The 16,735-nt window shown below is 43.7% G+C and overlaps 1 protein-coding gene across 1 annotated transcript in view; it reads left to right on the forward strand.

The window, feature by feature from the left end:
* The first annotated feature begins 2,071 nt into the window (after positions 1–2,071).
* The window catches only part of LOC124608137 (long-chain fatty acid transport protein 4-like), a 325,190-nt gene continuing 310,526 nt past the window's right edge, over positions 2,072–16,735 (forward strand). Inside the window, exon 1 of the mRNA XM_047139962.1 lies at positions 2,072–2,295. Coding sequence (XP_046995918.1) covers positions 2,105–2,295 — 191 coding nt within the window. The 5' untranslated portion in view covers positions 2,072–2,104. The remainder of the gene's footprint in view (positions 2,296–16,735) is intronic.

Raw genomic sequence — 16,735 nt, forward strand, 5'->3', positions numbered from 1 at the left:
GATTCCATATTTTTAGATTTCCAGAAGGCTTTCGTCTTTTAACCAAGCTACTTGCCTCAGTTGGGCGATTGGATTCGTGATTTCCTATCAGAAAGGTCACAGTTCGTAGTAATAGATGGAAAGTCATAGAGTAAAACAGAAGTAATATCCGGTGTTCCCCAAGGAAGTGTTATAGGCCCCCGGTTGTTCTTGATCTATATTAACGACGTAGGAGACAATCTGACTAGCCCTTTAAATTGTTTGCAGATGATGCTGTCATTTACCGTCTTGTAAAGTCGTCAGATGGCGGAAACGAATTGCAAAATGATTTATATAAGATATCTGTATGGTGCGAAAAGTGGCACATGACCCTGAATAAAGAAAAGTGTGAAGTTACTGACATGAGTACTAAAAGAAATCCGCTAAATTTCGATTATGCAATAAGTCACAAAATCTGAAGGCTGTAAATTCATCTAAATACATAGGGATTACAATTACTAATAACCTAAACTGGAACGAGCTCATAGATAATGTTGTGGGTAGAGCAAACCAAACACTGCGATTCATTGGCAGAATACTTTAAAGGGGCAACAGATCTATTAAAGAGACTGCTGACACCACGCTTGTCCTCCCTATTCTGGAGTATTGCTGTGAGGTGTGGCATCCGCATCAGGTGGGATTGACGGATGACATCGAAGAAGTTCAAAGAAGGGCAGATCGTTTTGTATTATCGCGAAATAGGGGAGATAGTGTTACAGACATGATACGTGAATTAGAGTGGGAATCATTAAAACAAAGGCTTTTTCGTTGCGACAGGATCTTCTCATGAAATTTCAACCACCAGTTTTCTCCTCCGATAGCGAAAACATTCTGTAAGCAACCACCTACATAGGGAGAAATAATCATTACTATAAAATAAGAGAAATCAGGGCTCGCACAGAAAAATTTAAATCCTCGTTTTCCCCTCGCGCCTTTCGAGAGTGGTACAGTAGAGAGACACCTTGAAGGTGGTTCATTGAACCCTCTGCCAAGCACTTTATTGTGAACAGCTGAGTAAGCACGTAGACGTAGAACTAGATGTAGATTCCTGCTTTGGAAGAGCGCGACTGTGTGTAAATCAATGTTTTCATGAAAGACAGGGAAACACCTCATGTCGCTCGCCCAGTGAAAGATCTGCTTCACTGAATCTTCCACGAACTTGTCTTCGAAGGTGTTTTTAGATGGATGACCTGCAAGATCACCTGATCTGAATCCTTGTGACTTTTGTCTCAGTGGCTGTCTAAAAGAACGTGTTTACCAGGGACACGTTCGGTCCTTACCTGATCTGAAAGCCAGCATACAGGAACACGTTGCTTAGATTCCTCCGTAACTGCTGTGAGCAACTGTTGACCACATCGTTTGAGCGATGCAGCATCTCGTCGACTTCTTCGGTGTACATAATGAACAAACTATGTAAGTGGTGGTTAATAGTGTAATCAACGTTATGCCTTTCTCACTTGTTTAGCCTTGACCTATACGTACCGTTCCTAATCCATTACTTCTGAGAATATTTCTATACGTCTTTCTTGCATTGAAAGCGCCAGATTTGCACCTGGTGGCCACTATTGGAACTAATTCGTTTCCAGCATGAATATGTTCCGCGTTAAAGCATTGTAATATCTACCAAATCTCGCTGCCATGTGATAATCACACCCCACACTGGATCTCTGTGAATAGCTCCGCTTTAATTATAACCACGCGGTATATCCAATAACTAATGGAGAACATTTATTGCAGAGAGATAAAAGAAGTTGGCACAGAAGGACAATTCGTGGCGGGCCACATAGACAGTGAGAAGATAGATAACAAAAAAAACTCACATTTTTTGTATGATTTATAGTTATCTGTGTTCATGCGCGATGACTGTCTCAACTTGCGCTCTGTTGGGTCCACGCACTTCCGCAAACACGCACGACGCAAACTGCGCAGCACGTGTCTCTGCCCCAGTATACCCCAGCATCAACGCGCATGCGCAACGCCCGTAGATGGGCTGTGTGGGACGGGAAGTGGGGGTAGCGAAGAGCGCGTGCAGAGTTGGCGGGAGGCCGGCGGAAGCAGTCAGTGTGCCCTCTGCCGGCAGCGAGCAATGATGCAGGGGGAGTGGCGCGTGGTTCCCGTATTGGCGGCGCTGGGCGCGACCGCGATCGTCGTGTGCTCCAGCTGGCCGCTGGCGATGCACCTGTTGCTGCGCGCGGTCGCCTTGGCGGTGCTGGGGCTGGCCGTGGCCTACCACAGGCGTCTCAGGATCATCCTCACCGTGCTGCCCAGGGACCTCAGGTGAGAGCACCAGCACCGGCTGCACTAAACGCCCCGCGTCCTGCCCTGTTGACAACCAGCGGCGGCTGTTCACACCAGAGTGACGTTCCCTTCCCACATGTGCTACCCGACCAAGATATTATTGCATTTGGCATTCCGTGGCGATTGTCGGAAACATGCGATGAGGTGACAGCAAACAAGTACATTAATGGTTAAGGAAAACGCACCACACTTTGAATGCTGTCAGAACACTTGTACATACACTGATGAGCCAAAGCATTATGACCGCATGCCTAACAGCTTGTTGGCCCGTCTTAGGATATGTCACTGATTCTGAGTGTCAGGGATCCGACATTTTGTTGGTAGGTATCAGGCATTAGAAGCCTACGCACAGGTCATGCAAAGGGCCGCTGATTTGCGTACGTCATGATGGCGCCCGATAGCGAACTAGGTAGGTTCCCTAGGATTTACATCAGGCGAATTTGGCTGCCGAGACATCAACTGAGTTCACTGTAATGCTCCTCAAACCACAATTATAATGCTAAAAGATGATATCGCCATCGAGGAAGACATCTACATCTACACCCATACTCAGCAAGCCACCTGACGGTGTGTGGCGGGGGTACCTTGAGTACCTCTATCGGTTCTCCCTTCTATTCCAGTCTCGTATTGTTCGTGGAAAGAATGATTTTCGGTATGCCTATGTGTGGGTTCTAATCTCTCTGACTTTATTCTCATTTTGTCTCTTCGCGAGATATACGTAGGAGGGAGCAATATACTGCTTGACTCCTCGGTGAAGGTATGTTCTCGAAACTTCAACAAATTTCAGCTACTGAGCGTCTCTCTTGCAGAGTCTTCTACTGGAGTTTATCTATCATCTCTGTAACGCTTTCGCGATTACTAAATGATCCTGTAACGAAGCGCGCTGCTCTCCGTTGGATCTTCTCTCTCTCTTCTATCAACCCTATCTGGTACGGATCCAACACTGGTGAGCAATCTTCAAGCAGTGGGCGAACAAGCGTACTGTAACCTACTTCCTTTGTTTTCGGATTGCATTCCCTTAGGATTCTTCCAATGAATCTCAGTCTGGCATCTGCTTTACCGACGATCAACTTTATATGATCATTCCATTTTAAATCACTCCTATTGCCTACTCCCAGATAATTTATGGAATTAACTGCTTCCAGTTGCTGACCTGCTATATTGTAGCTAACTGATAAAGGATCTTTCTTTCTATGTATTCGCAGCACATTACACTTGTCCACATTGAGATTCAATAGCCATTCCCTGCACCATGCGTCAATTCGTTGCAGATCCTCCTGCATTTCAGTACAATTTTCCATTGTTACAACCTCTCGTATACCACAGCATCATCTGCAAAAAGCCTCAGTGAAGTTTCGATGTTATCCACGAGGTCAATTATGTATATCGTGAATAACAACGGTCCGACGACACTCCCCTGCGGCACAATACATCAAGCATGAAGGGACGCGGGTGGTTTGCAGCTGTCAACTTGTCTTCGATTACTGCCACAGGTCCCATACAAGCGCAGGAGAATGTCTCCCGTAGCATAGAACTACTACTCCCACCAGCACGTGACCGTGGTGCGCTGTACGTTTCGAAACGCCGTTCACTGAGATGACTGCGTTTGTGGAGACGACCAGCGACATAGTGTGGCAAAAATGTGATTCACCCGAAGAGCCGACACATTTCCACTGATCGGCGCTCGGATCCCGATGGTCACGTGCCCATGCCCAAGTGTAATTGAGGATGTCTTTGGGTCAACATGTGAACAAACTGAGCTGGTCTGCTGCGGAACTCGTATGTTCAACGTACGATGAACGTTGAGCTCCGAAACACTTGTGTGTGCACCAGCATTGTGGTCTTTCGGCAGAGATGCCACCTGTCCTACTTCACGAAGCAGACAAGCCTCCGAACGGCACGTTCTGTGAAGAGTAGTGGACGTCCAACCATTTAGCGCCTAGTCGTAGTTTCACTGACCTGCCACTCTCCATAGATGCTCACGACAGTAGCACGTGAACATTCGAGATACTCGTTCACAGAATGTGCGGCCAGCTGCTGTGGCCGAGCGGTTTCTAGGCGCTTCCACGCGCCTGATACAGTCGCAGGTTCGAATCCTTCGCTCCCTGTATTTTACTCTTGCTACCTTCAGACTTTCAAAGAGGGTATTCCAGTCAACATTGTCAAAAGCTTCCTCTAAATCTAGAAATGCTATGAGCTGACGTTTGCCTTTTCTTAACCTATCTTCTACAATAAGTCGTAGAATCAGTATTGCCACGAGTGTTCCTACATTTCTCTGGAATCCAAACTGATCTTCCGGAAGGTCGGCTTCTTCTAGTTTTTTCCATTCTTCTATATAGAATTCGTGTTAGTATTTTCAAACCGTGATAACCCACGATTGGCCCAGGTGCAGTAAAGTTGTGGTAGAGTAATAGGTCAGTCGAGAGAGCAAATTCTTTCAATTGACGCTGCTGCTAGTAGTACTGAAATGTCTCACAGCAAACGTCTATTTTATTTTATTTATTTATTTATTTATTGTTCCGTGGGACCAAATTAAGGAGAAGTCTCCATGGTCATGGAACGAGTCAATACATGAAATTATAACACGATATTAGAAACAGATAAAATGAAATATAAAAAGTCATATTCAGGTGACAAGTCGTAAGTTTAAATGAAGAAAATCAACAATGTAGCACTGGAATTTGCTTAATTTTTTAGCTCTTCCAGGAGCTCCTCGACAGAATAGAAGGAGTGAGCCATGAGGAAACTCTTCAGTTTAGACTTAAAAGAGTTTGGGCTACTGCTAAGATTTTTGTGTTCTTGTGGTAGCTTATTGAAAATGGATGCAGCAGAATGCTGCACTCCTTTCTGCACAAGAGTCAAGGAAGTGCATTCTACATGCAGATTTGATTTCTGCCTAGTATTAACTGAGTGAAAGCTGATAACTCTTGGAAATAGGCTAATATTGCTAACAACAAACGACATTAAAGAAAATATATACTGTGAGGGCAATGTCAGAATTCCCAGATTTTTGAATAGGGATCGACAAGAGGTTCTCGAACTTACAACACATATAGCTCGAACAGCCCGTTTTTGAGCCAAAAATACCCTTTTTGAATCAGAAGAATTACCCCAAAAAATAATACCATACGACATAAGCGTATGAAAATATGCGAAGTAGACTACTTTTCGTGTTGAAGTGTCACTTATTTCAGATACTGTTCTAATGGTAAATAAAGCAGCATTTAGCTTCTGAACAAGATCCTCGACATGGGCTTTCCACAACAGCTTACTATCTATCCGAACGCCTAGGAACTTGAACTGTCCCGTCTCGCTTATAATATGCCCATTCTGTCTGATCAAAATATCGGTTCTTGTTGAATTGTGAGTTAGAAACTGTAAAAACTGAGTCTTACTGTGATTTAGCATCAAATTATTTTCCACAAGCCACGAACTTATTTCATGAACTACATTATTTGTTACTGTTTCAATATTACACACAAGATCCTTCACTATCAAGCTGGTGTCATCAGCAAACAGAAATATTTTTGAATCACCTGTAATACTAGAAGGCATATCATTTATATAAATAAGAAACAGCAGTGGCCCCAGCACCGACCCTTGGGGAACGCCTCACTTAACAGTGCCCCATTGGGACTGAACATCACTACCACTCTCAATATTGCGGGGAATTACCCTGTGCTTTCTGTTCTTAAAGTAAGAGGCGAACCAATTGTAAGCTACTCCCCTTACTCCATAATGGTCAACTTCTGCAGTAATATTTTGTGGTCAACACAGTCAAAAGCCTTCGTTAAATCAAAGAAAACACCTAGCGTTCGCAACCTTTTATTTAATCCGTCCAAAACCTCACAGAGAAAAGAGAATATAGCATTTTCAATTGTTAAACCATTTCTAAAACCAAACTGAACATTTGACAGCAAATTATGTGAATTTAAATGCTCCAGTAACCTTGTATATACAACCCTCTCGATATCTTTAGCAAACGCCGACGGCATAGAAATAGGTCTATAATTGTCAACATTATCAATGTCTCCCTTTTTATAAAGTGGCTTCACTACCGAGTACTTTAATCGGTCAGGAAACCGACCACTCCTAAAGGAAAAGTTACAGATATGGCTGATAACTGAGCTAACATACATAGAACAATACTTCAGTATTCTGCTAGATACCCCGTCATATCCATGAGAGTTCTTGGTCTTTAGTGATTTAATTATTAACTCAATCTCCCTCTTGTCAGTATCATGGAGGAGCATTTCAGGTAACAGTCTCGGAACACTTTTTTCTAAGAGCGCCATATGATTCCCTGTTGGGACTAGGTTTCTATTTAGTTCACCTGCTATATTCAGAAAGTAATTATTAAATACTGCACATATATGCGACTTATCAGTAACACGGACATTCCCACTACGCACTGATTCTATATCCTCGACCTGTCTCTGCAGACCAGCAACTTCCTTTACGACTGACCATATGGTTTTAATTTTATCCTGAAACTTAGCTATTCTATCTGCATACCACATACTTTTTGCCTTCCTAATAACATTTTTAAGCACCTTACAATACTGTTTGTAATGGGCTGCTGCATTTAGATTTTGACTGTTTCTAACGTTTTGATATAATTGCCACTTTGTTCTACAAGATATTCTTAACCCTCTAGTCAGCCACCCAGGCTGCCTGTTTGTGCTATTACACTGTTTTAAACGTTCTAACGGAAAGCAACTTTCAAAGAGCATGAGAAAAGTCTTGAGAAAAGCATTGTATTTATCGTCTACTGTATCAGCGCTATAAACATCTTACCACTCTTGTTCCTTTATAAGGTTTACAAAGGTCTCTACAGCAACTGGATCAGCTTTCCTGAACAGCTGATGACTATATTTAACACGTGTTGCAGCACAAAAATCTTTTAAAGTTAAAATTTGTGCATCATGATCTGATAGGCCATTCACATTTTTGCTAACAGAATGCCCTTCTAGTAATGAGGAATGAACAAAAATGTTGTCTATGGTTGTTCTACTGTTCCCTTGCACTCTACTTTGCACCTTCTTGTGCTATGCACCTCCCGTAAATGACTGGTGTTTTTACGGATTACGAAATTTTTCCCTGTTTGTAATGGCCTTCGGTTAAATGACCACACAGCAACAAATCTGTTCATTAGACAAACCTTGTTGCTTAAATCACGCTATAAAGGTGGGACTTTTAGGGTGTGGGACGAGTCAAGTTACATAACGTAGTAACAGAAGTCACCGCTCCTGGCTCTCTCTGCAAAGTATACCAACAACAAGTTACGACTAGCATTAATTTACTCAAACGGATAATTGTAATTGCTTCTAGATTACTTTATGTACGCAGAGCCAAGTTATTATGGTCACGGGAGGACGACGGTTCGCCGGAGTGGCCGAGCGGTTCTAGGCGCTTCAGTCCGGAACCACGCTGCTGCTACGGTCGCAGATTCGAATCCTGCCTCGGGCATGGATGTGTGTGATGTCCTTAGGTTAGTTAGGTTTAAGTAGTTCTAAGTTCTAGGGGACTGATGGCCTTAGATGTTAAGTCCCATAGTGCTCAGAGCCATTTGAATCATTTTTGACGACGGTTCAATCCCGCGTCCGGCCATCCTGATTTAGGTTTTCCGTGATTTCCCTAAATCTGCAGCGCCTGTCGTGGACTCGTGGCTATAACGGCTGGATCCTAGACGATTGGGAAACTGTAGCCTGGTCACATGAGTGCCGATATCAGTTGGTGAGATCCATTGGTAGTGTTGGAGTGTTGTGCAGGTTGCATGAAACAATGCACCAAAGTTGTTAACAAGACACTGTGCAAGCTAATGATGGCTCAATAACGGCGTAGGTAGTATTTTACATGGAAGGGACTGGGTCCTCTGGTCCAATTCAACCCATCATTGACAGGAAATGGTTCTCCTCGGCAACTTGGAGACCTATTGCAGCCATTCATGGACTTCATCTCCCAAAAAACGATGTACTATGTCGCCGGAGCACAACTGTTCACGATTGGCTTTAAGACCGTTCCGAACAATGCGATTGCATGATTGGTTACTCAGATCGCCCGACATGAATTCCAGCGAATATTTAGGGACATTATAGAGAGCAATTCGTGCACAAAATCGTGCACCGGCAACACTTTCCTAATTACGGGCGGTTATAGAGGCAGCATGGCTCAATATTTCTGCAGGGGACTTCCAACGACTCGAGTTCACGCCAGGTCGAGTTGCTGCAGTACGCCAGACAAAAGGTCAGACACAATATTAGACGGTATCCCATGAATTTTGTCACCTCAGTGTATGTGCTTTTAAGTTCGAAATAATTATCTGAGTCTTTATAGTCCGCGACGTTGTCTCCGGCATTAGGGAAGGAGATATTAAGTCCAGAAATATGTCATAGATCTAGACTTAATGATCATGAACCAAAACTCGCCAAGGACCCCAACGCCGACCGTGAAAACCTCCATTATATGGTTATGACCGATTGCTCAATAGCGCACTCGTCCACTCTCGATCGCAATGCAGCTGTGAGTCCGGGTGGCGTGGATTGGACAAGTCATCGGTAGGTTCCAGGAGGTACGTGGCACCTGATGTCTACGCACATGTTATGCTATTTCCATTAGTAAAGGGTCGGGGGCTGGAGGGCGCAGAGCTGATGTCCAATAGCGTCCCACATGTTTTCCGTTGGGTTCAGGACAGCCGAATCTGGTGGTGGAGACATCAACTGGAGTTCTCTATAGAGCTGCCCAGAACGATGTAGCGCGATTCTGGCCTTGTGAGATGGACAGTTATTCTGGTGGAAGACTCCATCGCCGTCGGGGAAGACATCAAGCATTAAGAGCTGTAGGTGGTCTGCAGTAATGTTCACGGAGTCCGCAGCCCATGGTGTCTTCGGTTACTATAGGAGGTCTCATTTTGTAGAAGGCTAGGTGGATGTCCCCCACAGGATGTTACCTACTCCACTAACCTGCGCCAGTTGGGCAGGACATGTTCTGAGCAGCCATTCAGCTGGATGACGGCATATCTGCACACTGTCAGCCTCGTTAACACGAAACATGATTCATCCGAACGCGCAACACTTTTCTATTACCCACGGCCCAAACTCTATGAACCCGTGTCCGTTGCAGTGGTAATTGCCGCTATCATTAGAAACAAGCCACTCCACTGAGTTTCCTCCTATAATACGCAGTTGCTGTTTTCATCTAATACTTCAAACAAATTATGTTTCTTTACACCGTCGCTGTCTGCGTAATGGCAAAAAAATGTTCAAATGTGTGTTAAATCTGATGGGACTTAACTGCTAAGGTCATCAGTCCCTAAGCTTACACACTACTTAACCTAAATTATCCTAAGGACAAACATACACACCCATGCCCGAGGGACCAGCCGCACAGTCCATGACTGCAGCGCCCTAAACCGCTCGGTTAATCCCGCGCGGCGCGTAATGGCAGATTCAGGATCTATCTAGTACAAAAATTAACAGTTACGCGGAATTTACTTTATACAGCTCCGGCATTTAATAAAAGCCCATGTAAAACGATTATCTTCCTCAGTCACCCTTTTAATTTCATCTCACGGCGCGTTTCCAGAGTTTCTCTCATCTTCAAGTGGAACAGTGATATCACGTTACATATTTGCTAGCTGGATGCAGCCCGTCGTTTTTTCTGGTTTCATTTTGAATCTGTTACAGTGCACAGAACTCTGCGTTTCGTCATAAATATACAGGGTGGTCCATTGATAGTGACCGGGCCAAATATCTCACGAAGTAAGCACAAACGAAAAAAACTACAAAGAACGAAACTCATCTAGCTTGAAGGGGGAAACCAGATGGCGCTATGGTTGGCCGCTAGATGGCGCTGCCATAGGTCAAACGGTTATCAACTGTTTTTTTAAAAATAGGAACCCCAACTTTTTATTACATATTCGTGTAGTACGTAAAGAAGTATGAATATTTTAGTTGGACCACTGTTTTCGCTTTGTGATAGATGGCACTGTAATAGTCACAAACGTATAAGTACCTGGTATCACGTAACATTTCGCCAGTGCGGGCAGTATTTGCTTCGTGATACATTACCCGAGTTAAAATGGGCCGTTTACCAATTGCGGAAAAGGTCGATATCGTGTTGATGTACGGCTATTGTGATCAAAATGCCCAACGGTCGTGTGCTATGTATGCTGCTCGGTATCCTGGACGACATCATCCACGTGTCGGGACCGTTCGCCGGATAGTTACGTTATTTAAGGAAACAGAAAGTGTACAGCCACATGTGAAACGTCAACCACGACCTGCAACAAATGATGATGCCCAAGTAGGTGTTTTAGCTGCTGTGGCGGCTAATCCGCACATCAGTAGCAGACAAATTGCGCGAGAATCGGGAATCTCAAAAACGTCGGTGTTGTGAATGATACATCAACATCGATTGCTCCCGTACCATATTTCTATGCACCAGGAATTGCATGGCAACGACTTTGAACGTCGTGTACAGTTCTGCCACTGGGCACAAGAGAAATTACGGGACGATGACAGATTTTTTGCACGCGTTCTATTTTAGCGGCGAAGCGTCATTCACCAACAGCGGTAACGTAAACCGGCGTAATATGCACTATTGGGCAACGGAAAATCCACGATGGCTGCGACAAGTGGAACATCAGCAACCTTGGCCGGTTAACGTATGGTGCAGCATTATGGGAGGAAGGATAATTGGCCCCCATTTTATCGATGGCAATCTAAATGGTGCAATGTATGCTGATTTCCTACGTAAAGTTCTACCAATGTTACTACAAGATGTTTCACTGCATGACGGAATGGCGATGTACTTCCAACATGATGGATGTCCGGCACATAGCTCGCGTGCGGTTGAAGCGCTGTTGAATAGCGTATTTCATGACAGCTGGATTGGGCGTCGCAGCACCGTACCATGGCCCTCACGTTCACCGGATCTGACGTCCCCGGATTTCTTTCTGTGAGGAAAGTTGAAGGATATTTGCTATCGTGATCCACCGACAACGCCTGACAACATGCGTCAGCGCATTGTCAATGCATGTGCGAACATCACGGAAGGCGAACTACTCGCTGTTGAGAGGAATGTCTTTACACGTATTGCCAAATGCATTGAGGTTGACGGACATCATTTTGAACATTTATTGTATTAATGTGGTATTTACAGATAATCACGCTGTAACAGCAGGCGTTCTCAAAAATGATAAGTTCACAAAGTTACATGTATCACATTGGAACAACCGAAATAAGATATTCAAACGTACTTACGTTCTGTATTTTAATTTAAAAAACCCAACTGTTACCAATGGTTCGTCTAAAATTGGCAGCCATAAGTTTGTGACTATTACAGCGCCATCTATCACAAAGCGAAAAAAGTGGTCCAACTAAAACATTCATATTTCTTTACGTACTACACGAATATGTTACAAAAATGGGGGCTCCTATTTTATAAAACGCAGTTGATATCCGTTTGACCTATGGCAGCGCCATCTATCGGGCCAACCATAGCGCCATCTGGTTTCCCCCTTCAAGCTAGACAAGTTTCGTTCATTGTAGTTTTTTCGTTTGGCGCTTATTTCGTGAGATATTAGGCCCGGCCACGATCAATGGACCACCCTGTATATTTTTAATTTTGTTTTCCTGAGAGAGCACGAACCAATAACATAAAACAACCAAAGATTATGCCCCAGCTTCCTCGTAAATTGTAGAAATAATGGCTAGTTAGACAATCCATTACTTTGTTTTTAAATCTTTGGGCATTTTCAGTTTCCTGCCTGCGGCACACCGGTAACAGGTTGCAGACTTCTGCAGCAGAGTATACAGGATGCTGGATAATGACGTTTTATACGTTTGGGAGATTGAAGAGGACAAAATTTTGAAAGTTTTGATATAAGAGACCTCTAGCCGTAAATGTGAAATAAAGTTTCTATAGCAAAATGCACATCCTACGCAATTGGTAACCTAAATGAAACACCTGAATACTGTTGTTCGGAAAAAGATTACTGATAGTAGAGTACAATCAAATGCTGTAAACCGAATCTGTTGCTCCGCTCCCGTAATGTAAATGTTCAATGTGGCGACGATCAAGTCATTAGATAATGTTCAACAACGAACCATGTTTTGTCTGATTATCTGTAAGATTCCACGCTCCCCTCTGATGGTATTAAACGCTGTAAGGTTCAAATGGCTCTGAGCACTATGGGACTTAACATCTATGGACATCAGTCCCCTAGAACTTAGAACTACTTAAACCTAACTAACCTAAGGACATCACACAACAACCAGTCATCACGAAAACGCTGTAAGGAAGCGCTCAATACGCTCAGGTACTATCCCTACTGGTGTTGTGCACACAAGGGCCTTTACATAACGCCTGAGTAAATAGCCAAGAGTGCTGAGGTCGAGGGAGCACAAACGCCGACGAACCGGGCATCCCCTTCCAATAATTACTCTATGACTGAAGTTGTCTGTAAGATAGGCCCTGGGCCAACGATCTAAGTGTCCAGAATGTTCAAATACCACGCACCATTCAAACGATCTGGTAAGATGTGCGGTCCAATAAGGTGATCTCCAAGAATTCCGGCCAGAGTTTTTACTGAGAATCTCACTTGGTAGCTTCTCGCAAAGGTAATGCGTGGATTTTTAACAGTCCTGTGGTGGCTGAAGAAAGCCGTTTACGGCTATAGGTCCCTTATATTAAAACATTGAAAATTTCATGATTTACAACTACCCATAGTTTTAAAATGTCATTCTGTAACACCCAGTATGACATTTTGAACCAAAGAGTGTGAGGTACACTCAGTACTGAGATTACTGCTATTTGTAGTGTAGGGAGAATATGTTCGCATGCAAATTTAAGAATCGCTAGGACGCTGAGGATGCTTCTGCAAGTTACGAAGTTTACACAATAATGCTAATGGACACTTCTGTGGAATAAACAGTTTTAGAGGGTTCCGTGGATGAATCGGTAAAAACGGAACCCTTATATGATCACGATATTGCAGTGCTTGTGTTATTCTGATTAATGCCTGCATGCCGTCCAAAGGAACTTTGCATCGTAATCAGAATAACTCAAGCACTGCAATATCGTATTTATCTACCGATACCGGCAAGCGACTTTGGAGTACAACGTCTGATCTGTACGGAATATACATAATGAATGTACGAGTTCAGGTCGTAGAGGGGTGGCTGACGACATGTGGAAGTTTGGGTCTGGCCGTGAGAAGTGTACGGATCGCCAACTGGTAAGGCGGCCGCTCGCGATAAGCGGGAAATCCGGCTTCGAGTCCTGCTCCGGCACAAATGTTCATTGTCGTCATTCCGTTCTACAGCTGATAGTAGTCCTTATTAGCAATTGCGAATTCTGTTGATGTGCTTACATGATTACTTTGTTGTCTGCCTTCTGTCCGTCTTTCTCAGGAGCCGTACTGTATGTAGTTGAAATTTATATCGCATTCTAAGGTCCTCGGTCCCGTGGAGGTATAATCAACCATTTTCAGATTTTTTCCTTTACTTGTAATGTGAAGCCCTGCTTTTGCCATATTTCATGATTCTAGGTAAACGGGATATACCCTACAGGTCATGAGTGAGTTTTCGAGTATCAAAATATGAAATAAATACAGTTGCCAGTTAGCGCAGCATGTTAATATAACTACAAATTAATAAAAGAAATGAAAAATTACAGTAGCACTACACAGGTAAAACTTAAAATTAAAGCATTTCGAAAGTCCTGGAATATCGGGACCGGTAGCTTGCCAGTATCGAAATCGATAAGAGGCGAAAACCGTCGAGATTCTCGATCCCCGGGCTGGATGAACTATCTATATGCATAATTATGTTTGAACGGAACCCTCGGTGCACGAGTCCTAAGCGCACGTATCCAGATATTTTCATCTTAGTAGAAATTCCCCATAAGATTAAATCTTACGACACAACTGAATAAAAGTATGCAATCATGTTTGTATGTCATTTACATATACAAAAAAACGGGCTGTTTTGAGTGTTAATCTATGTATAACGATATACACGCACGAACAACAATATTACTGCAGTTACAAAGGGGAAGAATTAATTTTATTTACAAAATAAGTAGTACTGTTCCATTAACTTAGAATAAAATTTGCTGCATGTATGTGGCACACTGTATACATCCGTTTCGTCTTCTGTCGTTTTGGGTAGTTGGACTCACTGCCATTGTCGCTGTCTTCCTCGTCCCTGTTGCTGTCCGTCCTGATGTTGACATCTCACCTTTGCCGAATTCGTGGGCGTAACCGGAGGGGGGAGGGATGGGAGGAGGAGACTCAGGAAATAATCTTTGCAAACCAAACTCTATACCTGTTCCACCAATTTGTAATCCCGTACTCAACCTATATATTTTATATTGTTGTTAGAAAATTACTTACAGAATACCACCGTGCGTAATACGGTGTAGGACAACTGTTGGCATTCAAAATAGCTACCAGTCATCTCGGAATGGATAAATAGACATGCTGTGTGGTTTTCAAACGAATCTTATACAGCACCAATCTTTCTGTAAACTAGTGGCAAGCGGAGGTAACAATGATGGAGGAGGATAGAGATCACTCCTCTTCTCTCCAAAGTAGACATCACTGGCTCAATAATATTGAGTTCTGGTGATTCTGGTGGCCAGGAGAGATGCGAAAATTCATCCCCATGCTCACAAGACCAGTCCCGGACGATGCGAGCTGTGTGAACAGGGGCTCTTCCTTTTTGGAACACCGCATCACCATTCGGGAAGAAACATTGCACCATGGGACGGACCTGATCAGCCAATCACATAATCCTTGGCAGTAATGCGGCCTTGCATAATGACCATGGTGCCCATGAAATACTACGTAATGGCTACCAGATTCATCACCGAATCCCCCGCTACATTTCACTCTAGGGACGTAAACTCGGCCAGAAGTTGGAAACGGTGTGAAACAAAGACTCATGCGTACAAATAGTTTACTGTCATTGCTCCAAAGTCCAGGTTTAATGGCGTCGGCACCACGTTTTCCTTTTACGGGATTCCCACGACTAGTGAGTGGTTTTGGAATTACAACCCATCCGCCTCGGTAGCTGCGCTGGCAGCATGTAGGAGTGAAAAGCGAAGTGGCCCGGGTTCGATTCCCGGCAGGGTTGGAGATTTTCTCCACTAGCGGACTGGATGTTGTGTTAGCCTTAGCTGCGTAGCGTCATTCCTTTGTTGAGATGGCTGTACGGGGCCGTCATGAAAGCCAATAATAATTGAAAACCAGCTCGTCCTGCAATTCCTGCTTCCGAGGCTCCGTTTCGTGTTTTGATTCTGACAGGGTTCGCGAATGCGACATTCAGTTCTGGAGTGACCTTTGCACCTGTAGTTCTCGTGTTTTTCGTCACAATTCCCTTAAACGACCGTCTGTCTCGATCACTCAACACACTTTCGTCCGTGTTTTGTTTTACCAGATGATGTTTTTCCGTTTTCCCTGTATGCGGTACAAATCTTCCATGTGATGCCTCTTCATACACCTAACACTTCGGCTATCTTGGTTACAGAGGCACCGACCAATATGCCGACGTTGGAATTCACTGAGCTCCGACATAGTCCACCCACGACTACACAGAACACTCTTTGTGACCACGACTGACACTTGCTGCGTATTGAGGACATCGCACGGGTACCATTCCTGGTCACATATAACAGGGTAACATGCATGCTTGGCTAGAATCTGCAGTTACGTTCAAACAAGCAGGTCGCACTTTGTTTTCAATTTTTGTCCACACCGTGTATAATTATTCTTATTGCAAAGAAAATTGTGGCTGCATCGGTCTCTTCCTTAAATCAAAGATGTTTCGGACCATGTGTGTTGCCTAGATTTCTGCGTAACAAAAAAGTGGTTTTTAGTTCTATCAGTAAAGCACTTAGATAACAGGACGATTTTCTTTCACTGAATTTGAGCAATTATTCTGAAGCAGCAAAATCGAAAAACTGCTGGAGCGGGAATTCAGTCTGGTGTCACTCACGAGAAAGGCATTCATTGCCCATTTAGTGACAAAAAAACTATCACCACTCCTATTAGGAGTCTTAGGACTATCTTACTGACAGTTATCAACCCTTTATAATGACGTCACATTAATTCAGTAATTTACAGTAATAATAATAATCTCTTTTTTTAGACTTTCATTTACAAAGTTAAAGAGAAGAGTTTGAAGCCTGCTGAAAATCACTACTGAACCAATTAGAAATACAACTAAACTTCAGACTGAAACCCAAGTCCTCATAGTAAATGGTTCAAATGGCTCTGAGCACTATGGGACTTAACATCTGTGGTCATCAGTCCCCTAGAACTTAGAACTACTTAAACCTAACTAACCTAAGGACATCACACACATCCATGCCCGAGGCAGGATTCGAACCTGCGACCGCAGCAGTCACGCGGCTC

The sequence above is a fragment of the Schistocerca americana genome, chromosome 1 (assembly GCF_021461395.2).
Source record: "Schistocerca americana isolate TAMUIC-IGC-003095 chromosome 1, iqSchAmer2.1, whole genome shotgun sequence".
Classification (NCBI taxonomy): Eukaryota; Metazoa; Arthropoda; class Insecta; order Orthoptera; family Acrididae; genus Schistocerca; species Schistocerca americana.